The sequence below is a fragment of the Nematocida ausubeli genome (genome assembly GCF_000738915.1).
Source record: "Nematocida ausubeli strain ERTm6 chromosome Unknown supercont2.1, whole genome shotgun sequence".
Classification (NCBI taxonomy): Eukaryota; Fungi; Microsporidia; genus Nematocida; species Nematocida ausubeli.
The window spans coordinates 727,818-747,955 of record NW_026515634.1 but is presented as its reverse complement, the minus strand read 5'-3'; the positions used below and the strand labels follow the sequence as shown (position 1 = coordinate 747,955).

General features: G+C 35.5%; 17 protein-coding genes across 17 annotated transcripts; 10 read left to right on the top strand and 7 right to left on the bottom strand.

The window, feature by feature from the left end:
* Nucleotide 1: 1 nt before the first annotated feature.
* Nucleotides 2-265, bottom strand: NESG_00481 (uncharacterized protein; the record flags this gene model as incomplete). Its single annotated transcript, XM_053048133.1, has 1 exon — nucleotides 2-265. A coding segment is annotated over one exon (264 nt), but the record flags the coding sequence as incomplete, so codon positions are not given.
* Nucleotides 266-807: 542 nt separating this feature from the next.
* NESG_00480 (histone H3) lies at nucleotides 808-1,203 on the bottom strand (the record flags this gene model as incomplete). The annotated part of the gene is made up of 1 exon (XM_053048132.1): nucleotides 808-1,203. The coding sequence occupies one exon, from the start codon at nucleotides 1,201-1,203 to the stop codon at nucleotides 808-810; it is 396 nt and encodes a 131-aa protein (XP_052905957.1).
* A 1,177-nt stretch (nucleotides 1,204-2,380) lies between these two features.
* Nucleotides 2,381-2,701, top strand: NESG_00479 (uncharacterized protein; the record flags this gene model as incomplete). The annotated part of the gene is made up of 1 exon (XM_053048131.1): nucleotides 2,381-2,701. The coding sequence occupies one exon, from the start codon at nucleotides 2,381-2,383 to the stop codon at nucleotides 2,699-2,701; it is 321 nt and encodes a 106-aa protein (XP_052905956.1).
* An 879-nt stretch (nucleotides 2,702-3,580) lies between these two features.
* Nucleotides 3,581-3,880, top strand: NESG_00478 (uncharacterized protein; the record flags this gene model as incomplete). Its single annotated transcript, XM_053048130.1, has 1 exon — nucleotides 3,581-3,880. One exon carries the CDS (start codon nucleotides 3,581-3,583, stop codon nucleotides 3,878-3,880), a length of 300 nt encoding a protein of 99 aa, XP_052905955.1.
* A 553-nt stretch (nucleotides 3,881-4,433) lies between these two features.
* Nucleotides 4,434-5,189, top strand: NESG_00477 (uncharacterized protein; the record flags this gene model as incomplete). Its single annotated transcript, XM_053048129.1, has 1 exon — nucleotides 4,434-5,189. The coding sequence occupies one exon, from the start codon at nucleotides 4,434-4,436 to the stop codon at nucleotides 5,187-5,189; it is 756 nt and encodes a 251-aa protein (XP_052905954.1).
* A 1,621-nt stretch (nucleotides 5,190-6,810) lies between these two features.
* Nucleotides 6,811-8,316, bottom strand: NESG_00476 (uncharacterized protein; the record flags this gene model as incomplete). The annotated part of the gene is made up of 1 exon (XM_053048128.1): nucleotides 6,811-8,316. The coding sequence occupies one exon, from the start codon at nucleotides 8,314-8,316 to the stop codon at nucleotides 6,811-6,813; it is 1,506 nt and encodes a 501-aa protein (XP_052905953.1).
* Nucleotides 8,317-8,388: 72 nt separating this feature from the next.
* NESG_00475 (uncharacterized protein) lies at nucleotides 8,389-10,158 on the top strand (the record flags this gene model as incomplete). Its single annotated transcript, XM_053048127.1, has 1 exon — nucleotides 8,389-10,158. One exon carries the CDS (start codon nucleotides 8,389-8,391, stop codon nucleotides 10,156-10,158), a length of 1,770 nt encoding a protein of 589 aa, XP_052905952.1.
* Nucleotides 10,159-10,614: 456 nt separating this feature from the next.
* On the bottom strand, nucleotides 10,615-10,992 carry NESG_00474 (uncharacterized protein; the record flags this gene model as incomplete). The annotated part of the gene is made up of 1 exon (XM_053048126.1): nucleotides 10,615-10,992. One exon carries the CDS (start codon nucleotides 10,990-10,992, stop codon nucleotides 10,615-10,617), a length of 378 nt encoding a protein of 125 aa, XP_052905951.1.
* A 31-nt stretch (nucleotides 10,993-11,023) lies between these two features.
* Nucleotides 11,024-11,296, top strand: NESG_00473 (uncharacterized protein; the record flags this gene model as incomplete). Its single annotated transcript, XM_053048125.1, has 1 exon — nucleotides 11,024-11,296. The coding sequence occupies one exon, from the start codon at nucleotides 11,024-11,026 to the stop codon at nucleotides 11,294-11,296; it is 273 nt and encodes a 90-aa protein (XP_052905950.1).
* A 427-nt stretch (nucleotides 11,297-11,723) lies between these two features.
* Nucleotides 11,724-11,966, top strand: NESG_00472 (uncharacterized protein; the record flags this gene model as incomplete). The annotated part of the gene is made up of 1 exon (XM_053048124.1): nucleotides 11,724-11,966. The coding sequence occupies one exon, from the start codon at nucleotides 11,724-11,726 to the stop codon at nucleotides 11,964-11,966; it is 243 nt and encodes an 80-aa protein (XP_052905949.1).
* Nucleotides 11,967-12,054: 88 nt separating this feature from the next.
* On the top strand, nucleotides 12,055-12,369 carry NESG_00471 (uncharacterized protein; the record flags this gene model as incomplete). Its single annotated transcript, XM_053048123.1, has 1 exon — nucleotides 12,055-12,369. One exon carries the CDS (start codon nucleotides 12,055-12,057, stop codon nucleotides 12,367-12,369), a length of 315 nt encoding a protein of 104 aa, XP_052905948.1.
* Nucleotides 12,370-12,436: 67 nt separating this feature from the next.
* On the bottom strand, nucleotides 12,437-13,474 carry NESG_00470 (phosphatidate cytidylyltransferase; the record flags this gene model as incomplete). Its single annotated transcript, XM_053048122.1, has 1 exon — nucleotides 12,437-13,474. The coding sequence occupies one exon, from the start codon at nucleotides 13,472-13,474 to the stop codon at nucleotides 12,437-12,439; it is 1,038 nt and encodes a 345-aa protein (XP_052905947.1).
* A 48-nt stretch (nucleotides 13,475-13,522) lies between these two features.
* NESG_00469 (uncharacterized protein) lies at nucleotides 13,523-14,725 on the top strand (the record flags this gene model as incomplete). Its single annotated transcript, XM_053048121.1, has 1 exon — nucleotides 13,523-14,725. One exon carries the CDS (start codon nucleotides 13,523-13,525, stop codon nucleotides 14,723-14,725), a length of 1,203 nt encoding a protein of 400 aa, XP_052905946.1.
* A 902-nt stretch (nucleotides 14,726-15,627) lies between these two features.
* NESG_00468 (uncharacterized protein) lies at nucleotides 15,628-16,548 on the top strand (the record flags this gene model as incomplete). The annotated part of the gene is made up of 1 exon (XM_053048120.1): nucleotides 15,628-16,548. The coding sequence occupies one exon, from the start codon at nucleotides 15,628-15,630 to the stop codon at nucleotides 16,546-16,548; it is 921 nt and encodes a 306-aa protein (XP_052905945.1).
* Nucleotides 16,549-16,571: 23 nt separating this feature from the next.
* On the top strand, nucleotides 16,572-17,063 carry NESG_00467 (uncharacterized protein; the record flags this gene model as incomplete). The annotated part of the gene is made up of 1 exon (XM_053048119.1): nucleotides 16,572-17,063. One exon carries the CDS (start codon nucleotides 16,572-16,574, stop codon nucleotides 17,061-17,063), a length of 492 nt encoding a protein of 163 aa, XP_052905944.1.
* A 397-nt stretch (nucleotides 17,064-17,460) lies between these two features.
* On the bottom strand, nucleotides 17,461-18,162 carry NESG_00466 (uncharacterized protein; the record flags this gene model as incomplete). The annotated part of the gene is made up of 1 exon (XM_053048118.1): nucleotides 17,461-18,162. The coding sequence occupies one exon, from the start codon at nucleotides 18,160-18,162 to the stop codon at nucleotides 17,461-17,463; it is 702 nt and encodes a 233-aa protein (XP_052905943.1).
* Nucleotides 18,163-18,620: 458 nt separating this feature from the next.
* NESG_00465 (uncharacterized protein) lies at nucleotides 18,621-19,925 on the bottom strand (the record flags this gene model as incomplete). Its single annotated transcript, XM_053048117.1, has 1 exon — nucleotides 18,621-19,925. The coding sequence occupies one exon, from the start codon at nucleotides 19,923-19,925 to the stop codon at nucleotides 18,621-18,623; it is 1,305 nt and encodes a 434-aa protein (XP_052905942.1).
* Between the last annotated feature and the right edge of the window lie 213 nt (nucleotides 19,926-20,138).

Below are 20,138 nucleotides of genomic sequence, written 5' to 3'. Positions count from 1 at the left end.
CATTCGTGTCACTAGATCTAACAATTCGGGCAGGAATTGGAAACTGAAACTTCTCCATTTCCTTCTCCCAGTTGTGCAGGAGGGTGCACGGTGCGACAATAAGAACTGACTTTCCAATGGAGTTCCAGACTCTCTGAATTATCTCCAAAGACTGAAGGGTCTTCCCTGTCCCCATTTCATCACTCAATACAACGCCCTTCCGATTCCTAACTCTCTCCCACATCCACTCTACCCCTTCAATCTGATGGTCTTTAAATTTTTTCATCTTCCACACAGTAGGAAACGCATATATATATATTTGGGTGTTTTGTGGTATTTATAGTGTGAATGGGTATTTAGGGAGATTGTCTGTTTCTTGCGTGTACTTATTGTGGGTACTTTAGGATAGATTGAATATATTAGTTTGCGGATTAAGTCTTGTAGGTTTTAGGATAAGGTGGATTAAGTCTTGTTGGTTTTAGGATAGAGTGGATTAAGTTTTGTCAAAGTGGATTAAGTTCTGTCATTTTTGGGATAAGGTGGATTAAGTCTTGCACCTCGCGTAATAAGTTCTGTCAAAGTGGATTAAGTCTTGTCATTTCCTACTAATTTATCATAAACTCCGTCCATTTCTCAATACCTCCAATACTCCTCCCTTACATCCCTCTTATAAATATATAATCCAATACTCCCCCCTTGCATCCACTAAAATAATAAACACTTCTAAGGGGGTACCCTTACATCCCTCTCATAAATATAATCCAAGGGGACACCCTTACAGACCCTCTTTTTCCCGTATATAATTACTAATTAAATTTAAACATTTTATTATATTGATTTTATCTTGTGCACCAAATGCAAGTCCCGTGCCATTAATGTGACTCTCTTCGCATGAATTGCGCATCTGTTGCTGTCTTCAAATAATCCTGTGAGATAATTCTCCAGACTTTCCTGGATTGCAAGAATTGAAGATGACTGGAATCGAACCTCCGCCTTAAACTCTGAGGCTACTTCCCTGACTAGTCTCTGGAATGGTAATTTTCTGATTAATAAATCCGTTGTCTTTTGGTACTTTCTTATTTCCCTTAGGGCCACTGTGCCTGCCTTGAATCTGTGTGGTCTTTTTGTGGCTACTGTGCTTTTCTTTGCTGCCTTTGTGGCTAATTGCTTTCTTGGTGCTTTTCCTCCTGTGCTCTTTCTTGCTGTCTGCTTGGTTCTTGCCATGCTGTGAAAATTCTTGTTTTATTTATAGGCAAAAAGGCGGGGGAAATGGGCGGGGGGAAAAAGGCGGGAAAGTAGAAAATATTTTATATTTTGTGTGGGGGTACTTTTTGTTTGGTGAAAATAGGGTGTGTCTTGGTGCAGGACTTTTGGTAGGGTCGATTAAGTAATGGTGATATTGACAGGACTTTTGGTGTGAGTGGAATAAGTAATGGAGGGGATTGTGGTATAATTTGTTATTTATTTGTGACAAGACTTATGGTATGAGTGGATTAAGTCTTGTAAATTATGGCGGGACTTTTGGAGTAGATGGAAAAAGTAATGAAAGGGATTGTGTTGTAAATATATATATAATATGGGTAGGACTTTTTATACCTGCGGAATAAATAATGATAGAATGGACATGACTTTTTATACCTGCGGAATAAGTAATGCAAATTAATGTGACAGGACTTATTCCACCTTATTGAGAAAATGACAGGACTTTTTACACCTTATCCTAAATATGACATAATTTAATCCACCTTATTCTAAATATGATAGAACTTAATCCACTTTATTGTGAGGTGAACAGGACTTAATCCACTTTGTCAGAACTTATTACATAGAGTGTAAGACTTATTCCACTTTATTATGAGGCAAACAAGACTTAATCCACTTTATTATGGGGTAAACAAGACTTTTTCCACATCATCCTAAAAATGACAGGACTTTTCCTACTCTCCCCTAAACCACCAAGACTTTTTCCACACCTTCTAATAAATGTCACAATTTATTCCGCACTAACAAGACTTATGGCACATATTACACAACTTATTCCACTTTGTCACAACTTATTTCACACTAAACAAGACTTATTCCATTTTTTATAAATATGGCAGAACTTTTTCCTTCTCTCCCCAAACCTGCCAGGACTTATTCCACTCCTACAAGACTTTTTCCACATTGCCATAATTTATTCCACACTAATAAGACTTTTTCCACTTTTTATAAACATGCCAAGACTTATTCCACTTTCTCAAAACCTGACAAAACTTAATCCACTCCCTATAATAACCCCATATTCCCCTATAAACTCATAATTCTTGCAATTTCCGGCGGGATAACCCCCGCCCATTCCCGTTCCCGCCCTTTTTTCCCGCCAAATAAAACTATAAATAATTTTTTGTTTTTTAAAATTATGACAGTCGCAGGAAGAGGAAAGGGAGGAAAAGGATTAGGAAAAGGATCAGCAAAAAGACACAGAAAGACAACACAACAGACAATGGGAATATCCAAGCCAGCAATCAGACGCCTTGCCAGAAGAGGAGGAGTAAAGAGAGTTAGTGCAGGAGTATACAGTGAGATAAACAACATGGCTAAGACGTATCTTGAAGGAATCATCAGATGCGCAGTGACATATTGCAATCACGGAAAGAGAAAGACAGTTTCCTGCCAAGATGTATTGTATTCACTGAAGAAGCAGGGGGTGACACTAATTGGCTTTGGATCAACAAGATAATAAATGAAATTATAGTTTAAAATTAGTATAAAATATATACGGGAGAGACAGAATATATTATGTATAGTGTAATATATTGTGGATTTGTGTTGTAATTAGTCTTATATTGCAGGATATATGGATATAGTGTAATATATTGTGAATTTGTGTTAGAGTTAGTCTTATATTGCAGGACTTATGATACTAGTGGAATAAGTAATGATGAAATTGACAAGAATTATGGAGTGGGTGTAATATATTGTGGATTTCCTGACTAATTACAACACAAATCCACAACTTATGATACTAGTGGAATAATTAATGGTGAAATTGACAAGAATTATGGACATGGTGTAATAAATAATGGAATTGTATTGTAATTAGTCATATATTGCAGGATATATTACACTTTGTCCATATATTCTGACAATTTTACTATTACTTATTCCACTGAGGCCGTAAGTAATGCACAGACAAGACTTATTCCATGGGTGTAATAAATAATTAAAACATGTGCAGGACTTATGGACATAGTGGAATAAGTAATGTGTTTATGGTGTAGTTAGTGGGGTTATGCAGGACTTATGGTGCTAGTGGATTAAATAGTGTAATATATGACATAACTTATGGTGTATATGTAATAAGTCTTGGTGAGTTTATAAGTGGATTAAGTCTTGTCAAGTTTAGGATAGAGTGGATTAAGTCTTGTCACTCTGCCATAAGTCCTGACAAAGTGGATTAAGTCCTGTACCATGCTATAATCCTATTATAATTAACCTATTTTTCACATATTTCCTGGCCTCCTTAATATATACATAATACTGTGAGCACTCTATTAAATCCAGGTGAAATCACTATGATCCCCAGCCTATAAATAAATAATTAAGAGATTCCCACAGGATGGACAAAAAAATAAAAAGACCCAGACTAACTACAACGCAAACTAAATTCCTGTCCGCCGTATACGAACAAAACCAAAAGCCAAATAATATCCTGCGTAAGGAAATCTCAAAGGACTTTAATATTCCAATTAGAACAGTCCAAATATGGTTCCAAAATAAAAGAGCAAAAGATAAGAGATTAAGACAAAATAAGACAGATATAAATATAAATATACAGCCAGATACAGATGATAAACATATTACAATCACATCATATGATGAATATTATAATAGTTTTATAGAAGAAAATTATAAATAAATAGTAAATATATACGGGAAAAAGAGGGTCTGTAAGGGTACCCCCTTATATTATATTTATGAGAGGGATGTAAGGGGGGACCATTGGAGGTATTGGGAATATAGAGGATACAAGGGGGGACCATTGGAGAGATATATTTGTGTATATAAAATAGACTAAGGGAGTGCATGCTGTATATAATGTAGACTATCCTGTATATAAACCTGACTAATATGTATATCACGTATATAATGTAGACTAAGCAATATATCCTGTATATAATGTAGACTATCCTGTATATAAAATATACTAATATGTATATCACGTATATAATGTAGACTATCCTGTATATAAAATATACTAAGCAAGTGATAAATAATAAGTATATATGTATAGACTAATTATAACGTATTATTAATGAATAAAAATAAAATATAACGTATTATTTCCTAATGTGGAATTTCCTAATATGGAATCTTATTTCCTAGTATGGTAATATGCTGTCAAAATATATTACCTGAAACCCTCAATAACAACCAAAAATCAACCATAAAACACAAAACAACCACAAAACATGCACGAAACAAACAAACACCCAAGAATGCGCAACAGAAGTGAAGAATTAAAGAAGAAAAGGGTAATTTTATACGAGAAAATCAAGATAAAAGAGAAAACAGAAGTGCAATTTTTGTTCAGCAGGATCTCAAATAGCCTAATACAACTGGAAGAATTAATAATTTCCGTTGAAAAAGAGTGCATAAAATATTCCATCCCCAGATTCACATCTAAGTCACAGATAATTGATAAAATTGAAGAAAATAAGCAGAATATAACAGTAATCCTGACTAAGGCCAGGGCAGCCTTAGACTATTTCTCACAGAAATTCCATAAATCCATAAATCACGGCCTAGTAGAGTCAATTTCCATACATTTCCAGTATAAAATTGACACCTTAATTAAAAGAATGCATATATCTCTGCAGGAAATTGAAAAAATACAGACTAAGCATATACAGATGCATAAAGATACAACGGGAATTGATGCCGTATATAAATCTGTGCATATTATAACAGAATTAATTAGAGAACTAAAAACCGTTGTAATTTCACAATCTGATAAGATTGATAGGCTGGATGTGGCAATGGACTATATTACAACGGGCTCTAATAAGTGCGTTGCTGAAATAGGTGAAATATCTGTATTTGGGTCGCATATTAAGAATAGAATTATTTCTGTATTATTTTGTTGCATATTCATTCTTGTTGTGCTTAGTACTATTAAGGCTTATTCTCATTCTGTTGTGAAGCGTGTGAAAATAGTTAAAGAGTGATTTTTATTAAAATGTCGTTATTTTTATTAATTAATTAAAATGCGGTTGGTTTTTGTTTTTAGTTTTGATTTGTTTTCTTGTTTTTGTTTTCTAATTGACCGTTATGTTCATTTTTTAGTTTTTTCATTTTTTTGTGAGGGATATTTCTATCCCTGTGGTTTATTTTTTGTCTGTATTTATATACCACAAGGATATCACATTTATTTATGGTATATTTCCAGAATATATTTATTAATCATACGTGATAATTCTGACTAATTAATTTCCAGATACTTTAGTGCAGAATTAGTATATTTAAGGAAGAATACGTATATATTGTATATTAGACAAAGGGAATTTATTTAAGAGGATATATGGGCGTGTATAAGGTATATGTAGACTTATACATGTAATTATTGGGAAAATTAGACAAAACAAGACTTAATGCACTTTGCCAAGACTTATGGCAGAGTGACAAGACTTAATACACTTTGTCAGGACTTATGGAAGAGTGACAAGACTTAATGCACTTTTTATAAAAATGACAGAACTTATGCCACTTTGTCAAGACTTATGGAAGAGTGACAAGACTTAATACACTTTTTATAAAAATGCCAGGACTTAATCCACATTATCCTAAACCGACAAAATATAATACACTTCATCCCAACGCCATCTGCATACGGTTATATCCCTATATCACACGATATCACACGATATATCTCACTATAAGTTGAATTCAATTAATTCGCTATGATCTACTTGATAATTAGACTATTTATAAGTAATACATTGAATAATCTGCATATAATGGCGTCTCGTGAGGATGCGGTGAAGCTAAGATGCTTTATAATACTATTTTTAGTCGTTATTTACATGTCTGGGGTTGTCTGGGTCACACATGCTCTAAGATAAAACACCAAGGAAAGATGAAGAAACCAATTATGAGTATGTTAAAAGAGCCAGAGCTAATAGGAATAATATGAAAATACTTCAAGCAATTTATCTGAAGATAGCAAAGAAAGCAGGAGTAGTTGAAATTTGTAAAAAACTTGTATAAATAGGTGATGTTTTAGATACTATATAGGGGTATATTGAGACAGTTGGGTAGGGTATTTGGTTATTCTGGGTCTACATGAGGTAATGACTCACAGAAGCCCATATTTCCACTGAAAATGACATAGAAAGAAGAAAGACCATATATTTATCGCATACAATGGGATAATACCTATATATTTATAAATATACTTGCAAACTGCACAGTATAATGCATCTAGACAGTAAATAAAGATATTTTAAGGTGGTTACTCATTTTCGATGGATCTCTGATTTTCCACGGTAGGTTTGCATTTTTTAGATATTTATGCGTATATCTGATAAATTTTATCAAAATATCACAGGGACATGTTTTTTTCTAGATATGCCATCTGCAATACTATTTCAATCTTTTTTCTCCTGGTGTCTCTACCCGTATAAATCAGCATATGCCTGGCACTCCCCCAGATACATATCCCTCTTTAATTGCAGATCTGCAGGCAGAATATCCAAGTGTCTTCAGGCAAGATAAAATATAGCAGAAAATCTGTAGATAATAAGTATTTCTTGACTAATTTAATTGCTCTTATAATTAATAGTAAGCCCACTACTCATGGACTCTTTCCCGGGGCCTGCACTTTATGTTTCCATCGCACCTTAAAAGTACCTCTGCTGTCTCTGCGGCTTTGCTCCATACGATCTCCTTAAGACGCAAGGACTCCCGGACACCTGCTGCTTCCATACACACTGCCCCATCTGGCCCCACACCAAATGTGTGCACGCCCTGGGCATTCTTCACAGCCAGCGCATCAAGCAAGTCATCCGCTGGGATACCTGCATTCTCAGCCAGGGCCCGTGTCACGTCCAAAAGGGCTCTGGCATATGCTCTCTCTCCTTCTGTCTTTGGCTGCAGCATCTGTGCAACTGCAGCTTCTGCACTGCCTCCCCCGCACACGTACTCATCTTTGGTTTTCACCAGGACCTTTATCGCCCCCACCAGGGACCTCTCGCACTCCTCCTGTATCTCCTGGGATGACCCCCTAATTACCACGGTGCATGCTCCATCCTTCAGACCACCCGTAAAGGAACAAAATGACCTCCCTTGGATCTTCACTTTCTCAAATCTGCTGCACCTGCCAATATCCCCATCAGATACATTATCAAACGTACTAAGAATTCTCCCATGGAGTACCTTAGCAAGCATCTCTACACCTGTGAAATCAGCCCTTTCTATTGATATTTTACCATGTCTTGTAAATTCCTGTGTGGGATAGTCGTATATAATCTGTCTGTTTACAATTACATCTGCATATCTGGCAATGCTCTCCACCTTGTTTCGCATCCTTAGGGTCTCTGCTGCCTCCAACTTCTCCAGCTCAGCAGGCGAAGAGACAGATGCCTTTGCCCCGAATATTTTAACCTTGTCCGTGTCCAGGCTTGTATTAATTATAAGCACACGCGGCTCATCAAAAGACTCTTTCTGGCCTGGTCCTACATCACACTCTAATAATAGGCCTGGGTGCACATAAGAATCACCCACCTCACCGCCTTCTACCTTTATGATATTAAGCATCTCCAAGGACCCTTCTATCTTGCTAGCCGCAGAAATAGCCAAGTTACTCAGTGCCTCCAGCTCAATCGGTGAGAACTTTGAAGAAAGTGTTGTCTTAGCAAGAGATAATCTATCTGCCTGATTTTCCTTCAGAGTCAAACTCCTCAGAAGGTCTATGGCTTGTTTGTGTGCACTCCTGTACTCTCCCATTATCTTATACGGGTGATACCCATTGAAAATAAGCTTGTCTGCTTCATGCAATAATCCTCCCGTTAGAACTGTCAGTGTAGTAGTCCCATCTCCTTCCTTCTCCCCATGCTCCTTTGCTGAATTTATGAGGATCTTTGAAGATGCCCCAGAAGGTAGAATATTCTTCAAGACAGTAGCACCGTCATTCGTTATAATAGGCTGGCCATTCTGGGAGTACAATAATTTCAACATACCCCTGGGACCTAGTGTACTTTTAACCATATTTGACACTGTAATTGCACCTACTAAGAAGGAAGTTCTTGCTTCATCTGCTTTCTCTTGGGTTGCTCCTGGTTTAAGCAGCTCTGCCATAAAATTAAAAAATATTTCGCACTAAATCTCTGAAGGCTTTTCCATAATAATAATAAATAAAAAATAAATAAAATGAAGTGGAAGGGAGTGAAGGGAAAGATATTCCAGACAGGGGTATTTTATATCTATTTTAGTCTATTTATGAGTGGGTATCTGGGAAAATACACTCTGCCTGTTGTAACCTCAGATTTAAAACTGGCTGCAGAATGTGGATATAAAATTATGGAGAAAGGTGGTAATGCAGTAGATGCAGCCGTTACAACAGCAATTGCTGTAGGGGCTATGAATGCATTTGCATCTGGCCTAGGGGGAGGTGGTTTCCTTTTAGTGAAAATCCCAGATGGAAAGTGCTTTGAGTACAATTTCCGGGAGAGGGCACCAGCCTCTGCTAATGCAAATAATTACAAAAACAAAGAAGACTCCAGTGCAGGCAGGAAGTCAATTGCAGTACCTAGTGAACTAATGGGACTAATTGCAGTACATACGGACTTTGGTATTCTCCCATGGGAAGATCTTTTCCCAGAAATAATTAAGATCCTGGAAGATGGCTTTCTTGTACCCAGAGTACTAGCACAGAAATTAAAAGAATTTCAGGGAAAAATACTAAATGACAGAGGACTATATGAAGCATATACAAGAAATGGAAAAATACTTCAGGAAAATGACTTATTGCAAAGGCGTAATTTAGCAAGAACCTTGAAGGAAATAAGTAGAGATCCAAGTAGCTTCTTCACAGGTGAAATCTCCAAGAGTCTCCTGGAATTCATTAACTCAGAAGGAACAGTCATCCTGCCGGAAGAATTAAGCCAGCAGCAAGTCACTAGGAAGGAAGTATTCCCAGAAATAGTAAATAAGACAGAAATATATACGACAACACTACCTACCACAGGATATATGCTTAGACTAGCAGCATATATACTAGAACACATAAAGACAACAAGTACTCCATCAGAAGAACTCCTGCAAAGCTACTTAATCAGGATATATAACGAACTATATTCTATTAGGACAGAATTAGAAGATCTCCAGGATGAACAAGCAAACACAAATAGTCTTCAAATTCACCTCCAAAATAGAACAGTAGCAGACACTCTCCTTCAGAGTATCATTGGAAGTAGTCCTTTCTCTCCTAATAAGAATAGTGTAGTAGAAGACCATGGGACAACCCATATAAATATAATTGATAAAGACGGAATGATAGTTGCACTGACATCTACTATTAATCAGTACTGGGGTTCTGGTTTAATGGATCCTGTCACTGGAATCATTCTGAACAATCAAATTGATGATTTCACTTTCTCTGACTTTGCAACGTACAGTGGTATAAAACTAACAGGAAGTACTGTAAATCAAATAAAACCATATAAACAGCCACTTTCATCTGCTATGCCCTCAATTATCAAACGGGATAATGACTTATATATTATTGGGGGGTCTGGGGGTATAAGAATTCCTACTGCTATTATATCTACGGTTGCCAGGATATTCTTGTGTGATGATCCTATTGATAAGGCAATTGATACGCCTAGATTGCACTATCAAGGCGGGCGTACAATAAAGGTAGAAGGAAAGTATACTAGTACTTTGCCTAAAATGGGTGTGAATTGGTTAGTACTAAGGGATGATGAAGATACTATCTCTAGTTGTGTGCATATTATAAAGTACAACATAAAGGATAAGTCAGTTACTGCAAAGGCAGACAGAAGGAAAGATGCAGCTGTTGTAGGACGGGAATATCTTAGTGCAGATAGACTAGATAGTGAGAAAAAGAAGGAATTTGTCTCTTTCTCTTACAGGTTTGACTTCTCTGGGAATCTATTCAAGGCTATTATGGATATGTAGGTGCCTTGAGATATTTAGAGTGAAGAATTCGTTTATTTGGTCTTATTTAGTTGATTATTTAGAGTAAATAAATAACGAGTTTGTATATTTTGTAGTTAGAGAGAAGTAACGGTTTTATATATTTTGTGGTTAGAAGTAACGGGTTTTATATGTGTTTTATGACTAAAACTAACGGGTTTTATATATTTCATGGTTAGAGATAACGGGTTTTATATATTTTAGAGAGAAATAACGGGTTTTACCTGTGTTTTATGGTTAGAAATAACGGGTTTTTTATATATTTTATGGTTAGGAATAATTGATTTTACCTATGTTTTATGACTAGAGATAACGGATTTTGCCTGTGTTTTACAGATAAAACTAACTGATTTTTATACGTTTTGTGTATCTTTACAGATAAATAACTTTTCCCTCTAGAAATAATTCTCTTTACAATACTCCCCCCTTAGAACTCTACTATTTCCCATGTTCATCCGTGGTATTCCCATGCTTAACCATGCACTCCCCAGAGCACAAACAATTTATGCAGGGTATCCCTGGTACCCGCCTGCATATGCATCTTTTCCCATTTCTTATGCAAAGAAGGCAACAAATCAATCTATTTTCTCCTTTTTCTTCTGACTCTTTCCATCTCTTTATTAAAGGGAAGTATGCACCTTCTGTTCTTGCAATTTCACCCATCTGTTTCTCTGTTATTTCTTGCCTTTTAAACTGATTATATACGTACTTTGTCCTTTCCCTGACTATTCTAAGTATTTCTGCCTGTCTTATTTCTCTCTTCTGTGTCTCTCTGTTGGAAAGTGCTCTTTTAATTTCTTTTTTGAATTCTTCCATGAAAAATCTCTTTGGTTCCTTTAGTGCTAAAATGCCTATACTCTCTGCTGTAGCAGGGATATCCTTGCTAGATGGGAGATCTGGTATTCTTAATTCTTATAAGCCTGTCCTTCTGGATATGGCTAAGTCTTCTTCTGTTCTGTTTAATTTGCCAGTTTCAGTGGGTGACTCAGTCTCCATAAATAATTCAACTGGAAAAATAACCAGAATGACCATGCAATATATTACACTGGAGAACAAAGAAGCAACTACGTATATACCTACTCACTTAGTATATGGATATATTATTAAGAAGTTCAAATAAATGGGGGTTTACTTAGTATATGGTATATTTTAAGTGGTTTTAGTCATAGTTTAGTCATAGTTTAAGTGATTTTAAATGGTTTTAATTAGTATATGGTATAATTTAAGTAGTTTAAAGTGATTTTAATTAGTATATGGTATATTTTAAGTAATTTCAAGTAGTATATGGTATAATTTAAGTAGTTTTAACTGATTTTGGATGGATTTTAAGTAGTTTTAAGCGTATTTTAAGTAGTATATGGTATAATTTAAGTATAATTTAAGAAGTTTTAAGCATAATTTAAGTAATTTCAGTCATATTTCAGCTCATATAACTCGAAATATCCCAAATTCCCATAAACCCACAATATTTCCACTCTCTTGTCTCTTCTAGTATATTCTGGCTTAATTTGGGTTATTATTCATTTATTTTCTGCTTTTATTTATTTATGACGGCTTTATTGAACTTTAGTGCAATGGTTAAGGTTCTTGTGCTATTTGCATGCACTACAACGTACCTTAAGCCATACTTCCCACAGGAATTTAAGAAATCCCTTGCTGCAAAGGATGATGCATCGTTTTTTGTACGAATTATTTCAATAGGAACAGTAGTTGGTGAGAGACTTTCCCCATATATCTCCTTATTATGTGTCTACTTTGCGATTCAGGCAGTTATTGGCTTATTTATTTAGGAATCTTCTGAATATATTTCTGACTGACCAGATGCTCTCTTGTTTTTCTCTTTTTATGTAGCACTCCTTCATGGCGGATATTTTTGCCATGCAGTCACTTGAGGGATTTTTTGGGTTCTTCAAAAAGCACTCGTATGCCTGCAAATATTCACTTGTGCATGGTGTGTCATCTGCGCATCCGCAGTCTTCTGCTGCTTTCTGGGTGTCTTCTGGGGACATTTTAGATTTTCTGGTGAATAAAATATTTTATTATTACAGATTAAAGTTGTTCTGTTTCATGGAGATTTATATAATAATAGATGATTATATTGATGATATGCGTATTTTACGCATATTCCTGTATTTTATGTTAATTCTGTGGGTTCTTATGGTGTTTTTTGGGACTCTTACAATTCTAAAGTAAGCATATGCCTATTCTCCCAGGGGGATACTTCAGTATGTTTATTCTCTGGGCGTATCCCACTGAATATTCATTCCTTGCTGTATGAGATGACCAATAGCTTAACTAACTCTAATTTCTCACTCTGTGATAGATTTATGTTTATTTCCTGAACAAAACCCTTCAGTGTTTGTTTTCTTGATATTCCAGCCAGGTACATATTACTTACTAACTGCATAATTAATTGGCAATCTATTCTGTCAGATATTCCCCCGTGGCCAGGAAGTATCCGGCTGAAGTGCTTTGCATTAAAGGCTCTTTTGTATCCACTTGCGAGTATCCCTCCAATTGGCGCTATAACAGAAGCCAAAACAGCCAGTGACAGCGCATCAAATGGCTCCATCCTTCTTTTATAGCACATCCCTAGCTGAACCATTCTTGCCGTTGGAATAGCCAAAAGTACAGTAGCAATGCCTCCCCCTAGGAAGCCTTCAACCGTCTTTTTTGGGCTTAGTTTTGTCAACGGTGTTTGCCCAAGGTGCTTTCCCACAAGGTACGCAAATGTGTCATTTATGGCAACAAGCAGGCACGGATAGACAAACCACCTGATGCCTCTGTTTACGTTATTAATTGCTGCTTCTGTGCATTTCATTAAGCCTAAAATTGTCATTAGCACCATTGACAGGTGAAATATTTTCATCCGATAAGAACCACCCCTTAATAAATGCACAAACCACAATATCCATGCAAATTGCAGCCACATCATCACGTGGTAAACCACCCTGTACCTTCCTGGAAATAAAACCTTGCTGTAATTCATTAAAGAAATCAAAAAAAAGCAACCCCAAAAGAAACCAATTGGTAGATTGCCTCCTTTCTTTGTCTCCTCACTACCTGTTGAAAATATCCTCTTAATACTCCATATACTCCTAATTTGCATAAAAACCCTTAAAACTTCATAAAACACTATCCCACTCAGAAGAATAATGAATCCAATAAGGAAGGATCTTCCCATTTTCACAAGAACTGCAAAACCACCTATTAAAATAACTGACAGCCCAGTTCTTAGTCCTAAATTATTCCATTTTTCCTTGTGATTTCTTGTCTTCTCTCTGTCTTCTTCTTTCATTTGGTAATTTTTATTGAATTTCTCGTAGAAGAAGAAAAAAAAGAGAAGATGACATGTACCCACCTGGACGTAGAAGAAACAATTGAAAAGTCATCTGGGATAATAAATAAAATAGAAGAAGCAGAAAGAACAGGAATGCAATTAGGATGCACAATCTGTAAAAGTACTTTTTCCCAGGAGGTCTGCATTGACTGCAATTCTGTCTTTTGCAGGGCAGGAGGACACGTGGAAATGCACTGGAAAGAGAGCTGGCATAAAAGCTATTTTGTACCTCAATTTATATCTGTATCTTGTGAGGAATGTGCAGAGTATGTTGTTATTCCGGATATAAGAAGAATGACAGTTAAAAATTCACAAAAATTACCTGAAAATATGCAGGGTTTAAACCTTAATTGGGTAAAGGGATTCCTGAACCTAAAAAGAACCTGCTACATGAGTAGTTTATTGCAGTCAATACTTTCCTTAAAGCCATTTATAAAGAACTTATTAGAGATATCTCATGTACTACAGAACTGCAAGAAGAAAGAGTGTATTCTTTGTGCTCTTAACAGGATTCTCCTTCAGATGTACAATAATTCTGACGGTTACGTTGATATTTCTGAGCTTCTTAAAATATTCTGGAATAATACGCCTGCTTTTGCTAAGAGTGAGTACCAAGACGTACAAGAATTCTTTATGTTTTTGAGCTCACAGATCCATGGGAGTGTAAAGTGTACTCCAGGATTAGAAAAGTGCGCAATTCATGGGACATTTGGGGGAACTTTTTTGTCAACGATAAAATGCACCTGCTCAAGGAAGGAAGAGACAAAAGAGCCATTTACCTCGATAAGCATGAATATTTTTGGAAGTTCATTAGAAAGTACACTGGAAAGGTACTTTCAGGAAGAGGCAGTCAGTATACGCAAGGAATGTTCATGCGGTAATTCTGAAAAATACGTTAAAAAAGTGGAAATATCAGAGGTACCAAGCGTACTGTGCCTGCACCTAAAGAGGTACCAGGTGCATAATAAAACTGTTTCAAAAATAGACACAATTATAACGTACCCAGAAGTACTTGAAGTAGCAGGAAAGACATTTACGCTTTTCTCAGTGATCATGCACAGTGGAGAGATGGATTCAGGCCACTACATAGCATATACTAGGCGTAATAGTCAATGGTACCTCACAAATGATGAAGAAATAATTCGTGTTTCTTTGGTTGACCTTCTGAATAAGCCTGTCTATATACTGTTCTATGCGCAAAATGAATAATTCTGTATAAATTTATGACTAAAAATACTCCTATAATGAAGAAATTACTGCACCAGAATGAACCAAATTAAATACAAGAATGAATCTACAATAAATTCCTGATATAACCTGATATAACCCAAGTTTAACCCTTAATTAATTCATTTTCCATGGGAATTCACCATAATTTAGCTTACAGTGTGTTATATTTAATCAAAATTATTTATCCGTTATAAATTATAGTAATTTATCATCACACATAAATATTCTGAAGCCAAAAGAGTCCATTAATAATTAACTGAATTTTTAGTTATATTTTGGTTGTACTAGTCTACTACTAGAATTTTATAAAAATATTTTGAAAAGATTCTTTCGTACTAGAAGACTACTACTAGAATTTTATAAAAATATTAAAAGAAGAAAAGCACTTCACAAGGAAACAGTCAATATAGACATAGAACATGACTAAATGACAAAAATACAAAAAAATATACTCAATATAGACACTCACAGGATGACAAAAATAAGGTGCCTTTGAAAAAATACTTCTATCTAGATCTAGTTTTAGACTAGTGCCATCTGCTTGAAATATTATTTTCTCTTATGTACATTGATCCTTGACAGATACCCAGTATATTTTAGACTAATGTATCATTTTTTAACCAGATTGTATATCCACTAGAAATAACTTGTCCTCTAATTTAACTATTGTACCGTACAGTAGTAGTGCAGCATTCGATTAAGTAAACTTAATTTCATTTAAAACACTCTATTTCAATAGTCTCTTAATGTATAGATCAACCAGACTACTGTACTTACATGAATATGCTAATATCCTGAATATAATTGCATCCCACAGTATTTCAGTATGACCTCACTGATTTCCCTCTGCAGGATATAATTCGGTATTTTTTATATTTTTCATGGTTGAATTTAAATGCTTTGGGACAGTCTTGAAGAGATGCAAGCTGCAAGGCGTGCTTGGCTTAGTAGTGGGTTCACCCAGTCAGCTGGAAATAAGGAATACACGTGCCCTGGAAATACTTCGTGGAATGATGAAGCAGTCAGAGAACAAAGACCTTTTTACTTTTATGCGAATTGAATGGGAATTCTTAAAGGCCAGAGAGAGGTATCTGAAGACTGGAAAATTAAAGAAGCCCTTGATAAGGCGTGCATTGTACATTGCAGAGAGTGAATGCAAAAATAACGAAGATTTCATAAAATTCATTAATCTAAGGACACAAGCATATATCTCCTATGCAAGTGTAAAAACAGACAGAGACTTAATTAAAGAAATGAATTCAATTGTAAATTGTGTCTCAATTAAGTCAGTTAGAAATATACTACTAACACACACAGAGCCAACAGCAGAATACACACATGTATTCCAAGGGATACCTTTAATCTTCCATGAAGAGACCCTTAAAAATGAGTTTATCTCAAAGAACTATAAAAATGTCATAAGAAAACTAAGAAGTAAGACAGACTTTGACTCTCTGATCATCCTGGCAGTCTCAAAAGTAGAAGAATTTAAAAAAGGCCTTCATTCCTTAGAGGAAAGAAACGATAAAATCTCCAAAAAAACACTTCCCAGGTACATGTCCCAATGGAACCAAATATACACACAAGCAGTAGACTTATTTGCAGCTAATTATTTGGATGAAGAGTACTTGCATACGGTTAACCAAGAGATATCATATATACCACAAGACAGTTCCCTTCTATTCCACCCTGTCTCATACGACGTGGCATCACTTTATATTAATATGCCCCAAGAAGAACCCATTGCAACAGCAGGTATCTCTGGTATGCTCAGTAGAATGAGTCTTTTTAGGCGAAAATGAAATATGAATATTTTTTCACTCTTATGTTTCTTCCTACAACAAAGAATAGACTCTCTAAGGCACTAGCAAAACAAATTAAAGGACAATTTACAACAGACTTATCTATACTATTAGGAAAAGAAGATGTCCTGGAGACAATAAAGACAGAAGAGAAGGAGCAGTTTATATTACGTAATAATACGCCTATATTTAAAGTGTCTGGGACTGCATACATTCCCTTGTTGAAATGTGTTCATATTGTACCAGATATATTGCCTAAGGTAGTTGTAGATGCAGGTGCCATAAAGTACTTGATAAATGGGGCTGATCTTATGGCTCCTGGCTTATTACACTCTACATCCACATATCCTGCTGTTTCAGTTGGGGATATAGTTGGAATATATGGTTATGGAAAAATAAATGCACTTGGTGTTGGTGTAGTAGCCATGGATAATGAAGAAGTGAATACTCAAAGGACAGGGATTGCCATTAAAATAATCAACAGATTAGGGGATAAGATATACTCGTATGCATAGTTATGAAGTAAATTTACAAGGAATTTAAACTAGTCCATTCAGTTTAGTATATTTTTGGTTGGTTTTAGACAGTATTAGTTAGTCTAAATTATATTTTAGTTTAGTATATTTCGGTTTAGTAACTGGTTAATATATTCAGTTTAGTATATTTTTATCTAGTAACTGGTTAGTCTAAACTATATCTGTCTATACTATCTAGTGTCTAGCTACTTTTATCTAGTAACTGTCTAGTATATTCAGTTTAGTCTAGACAGTTCCTTCTATAATAAATCTGTCTACTATCCTGATATTCTGCAGTAAAATAACGTATTTTAATATTTCATTTTTATCTCTCTGTAGTATATTACACCTTATCTCTAACGGTCAAATATAATCTGTATAGATCTATAACATATTCTTATTTATTCAGGTACTCTTCAATTCTGTCTGTGTCCAGTAATTCTACACCTTCCTTCCTGCATACCATTACCTCACAGTTGTATTTGTTAATTGGATCCTTCATAACTGATTTTAGCAGAAGAAGGGTACTGCAAATTGTCTCCTCAATGGACTTCTCTTTATTATACGTATTCTCTAGTTCTGTTGTGACTGCCTCTGCGGCTGACCCAATTGCCTTTGCCTTGTAGTCTCTGTATGACCCGGAGGCATCTAGTGAAAATAGTCTTGGTTCTGCGTCGTACCCTGGGACTAAAATAGATATACCGAATGGTCTACTGAATATCTTGTTTGCTGAGTTATCTGATGAGAAGTTTAAGGCAATTGAAGAAAGAAACTGTGCTACGCCTTCTACTGGTATTTTTTCATTGTATATGAATTTGTGGTTAATTGCATTATCCCTGGCCTTAGAAATAATCGTACGGGCATCACCACTTAGCCCTGAGAATGCAAATCCACAGTGCTCGTAGACTAAGTGATGCTTTTTTACACTTTCTGGGATCTGTAGTCCTGTGACAATCTTCTTTTCTGAGACGACAACCACTCCTGTGTCTACCTTTACACCTATTGTAGTCGTACCTAGTGATGCTGCCTTCATTGCGTATTCTAATTGGTGGATTCTTCCATCTGTTCCGTATGCATTTACATTTCTTCCTGAGTCCATATTAAAATATTTTATTTGTTTGGTTTTATATGTTTAATTTACTGTGGTAGGAAGGTGTATTAGTGGGATTTCTTTGGGATTATTTGTTATTCTGGTAATAAATTGGGTTATCTTGTGATTTTATATGGTATCCTGGGAAGTGGCATGTTCTGAGATTATTTTAGGTGGAATATTTTGAATTTTATGTGATAGAATATTATTTAGGGAGACTTTCTATTAGAGTGCTTTTATGCATGGTACGTTGTGTCTTCATTGAATTTATTGCATAAAGTGCTATTTCCTGTGATATTTAAATAGAATATTTAAAACTATAAAATAATCAGTCTCGTACTACTGTGATACACATGTCTTACTGCAGGATATTTTTACTGTATGCTTGATTGTATGCCTGCATTGAATATCTCTTTTAAAACTACCAGAGACCCGTGAATTTAACACTTTTTAATCTGAGATCTTTTCTATTTATTTAAATACGCAATTCTAGCAGCCACTACAGGATGGTCTTGCGCATAGTAAGTGTATATTGTGGAATGGAACAGAAGATTCCCACTGTCTACGACTAACTTATACAATCCACTTGCTAATGTCTCTCCAAATCCCAGATTTTTCGCATATAAATCTGCATTTACTTCTGATAGAATCGATAGGTTGTTGTAGAACATGTTCGTTAAACCTGAAAATATGTGAATATTTGCTAGCAGCAAAAAAAGAACAACAGAGAACCTGGGGACATCATGCTGCTCAAATTTCGGTGTGATAATCCTTAGGATTGCAACCATTAAACCACATGATAAGCCTAGACCAATTACCGTTGCAAGTAGTTTTTTTTCTGTACTGGAATCATCTGCATGCCCTACCTCGTGTGCTATGAAAGAGGCAAACTCCTTTTGACCGTATTTTAACAGGTTTCCCATTACAATAATGTACCTGGCTGCTCCTGTCCTAACAAGAGCTGCATTCTCCCCTTCTGCTGCTTGGTCCCAGAATATTTTTTCATCCAGGTTCATTCTCACTAGCTCCCTGTAGAGTTCTGGCCCAAGCTCTTTTGCTGGAATTTTCTCAAGGCCATCAAGTGGCTCTGAAATTATTGTAGTACAGTTAGCCACAAGGATAAGCACGACTATTGCAATGTACGAGGCAAATATCAGGCCATTTCTTGTCTTGTTGTAGACTGAGCTAAATAACCATATAAAAATAGGGCAAAATATCAGGTACTTCACCAACTGAATTAGTGTTCCTACGAGTAAGTCCGTTACATCACTTCTTGATTTTGTAATCCACTCCCCAATAACTGATTTTATTCCCATAGCCAGGAATATAAGACAAATGAAATTAGCATCTTTCACAGGCATATGAGATGAACGTATTTGTACAAGGCCTTTATATCTGTTGGTGTATTTCATTATGCCTTGTCTGATTTTATGGGAAAAAAACACGATAATTAAGATATAATCTATTAGCTTTGAGAATATGCCTTGTGCCCTTCTGATGGCCCATTTTAGTGATAGTTTCGCCTGCATTTTAAAGACATTTATTTGCCTTGTACCTTTCATTAGTTCAAACAGGGCTGGGTTTTGCTCAGGAAGCATTCTCTCGTCTAATTTAACCTTGCAGTATAAAAGGAAGAATATTTCATACGATACGATTATTATGTGAAATACGAATAAAGACAGCATGAACATGACAAGTCTACTTCTAAAGTATAGAGTATATACTTTATAGCTGTGGCTTCTTTTTATTCTCTCTTCCATGGTGGCACTCATAAGAATAACAAACCCAAAATGTTTAAGTATTGTTTCATATTGGCAGTCTGTATACAAAACAATCTAGAAATATTTATAATCCCAGGTAATAGATGAGTCTATCTAGTGTCTTTTGTTTCTGTTGGTTTTACTTGTAGGAATATTTTATTGAATTAGTGGTTTTATTCTAAGTATTTTTTGTTTCTCTTCAGAATATTTTTTTATTTCTGTCGA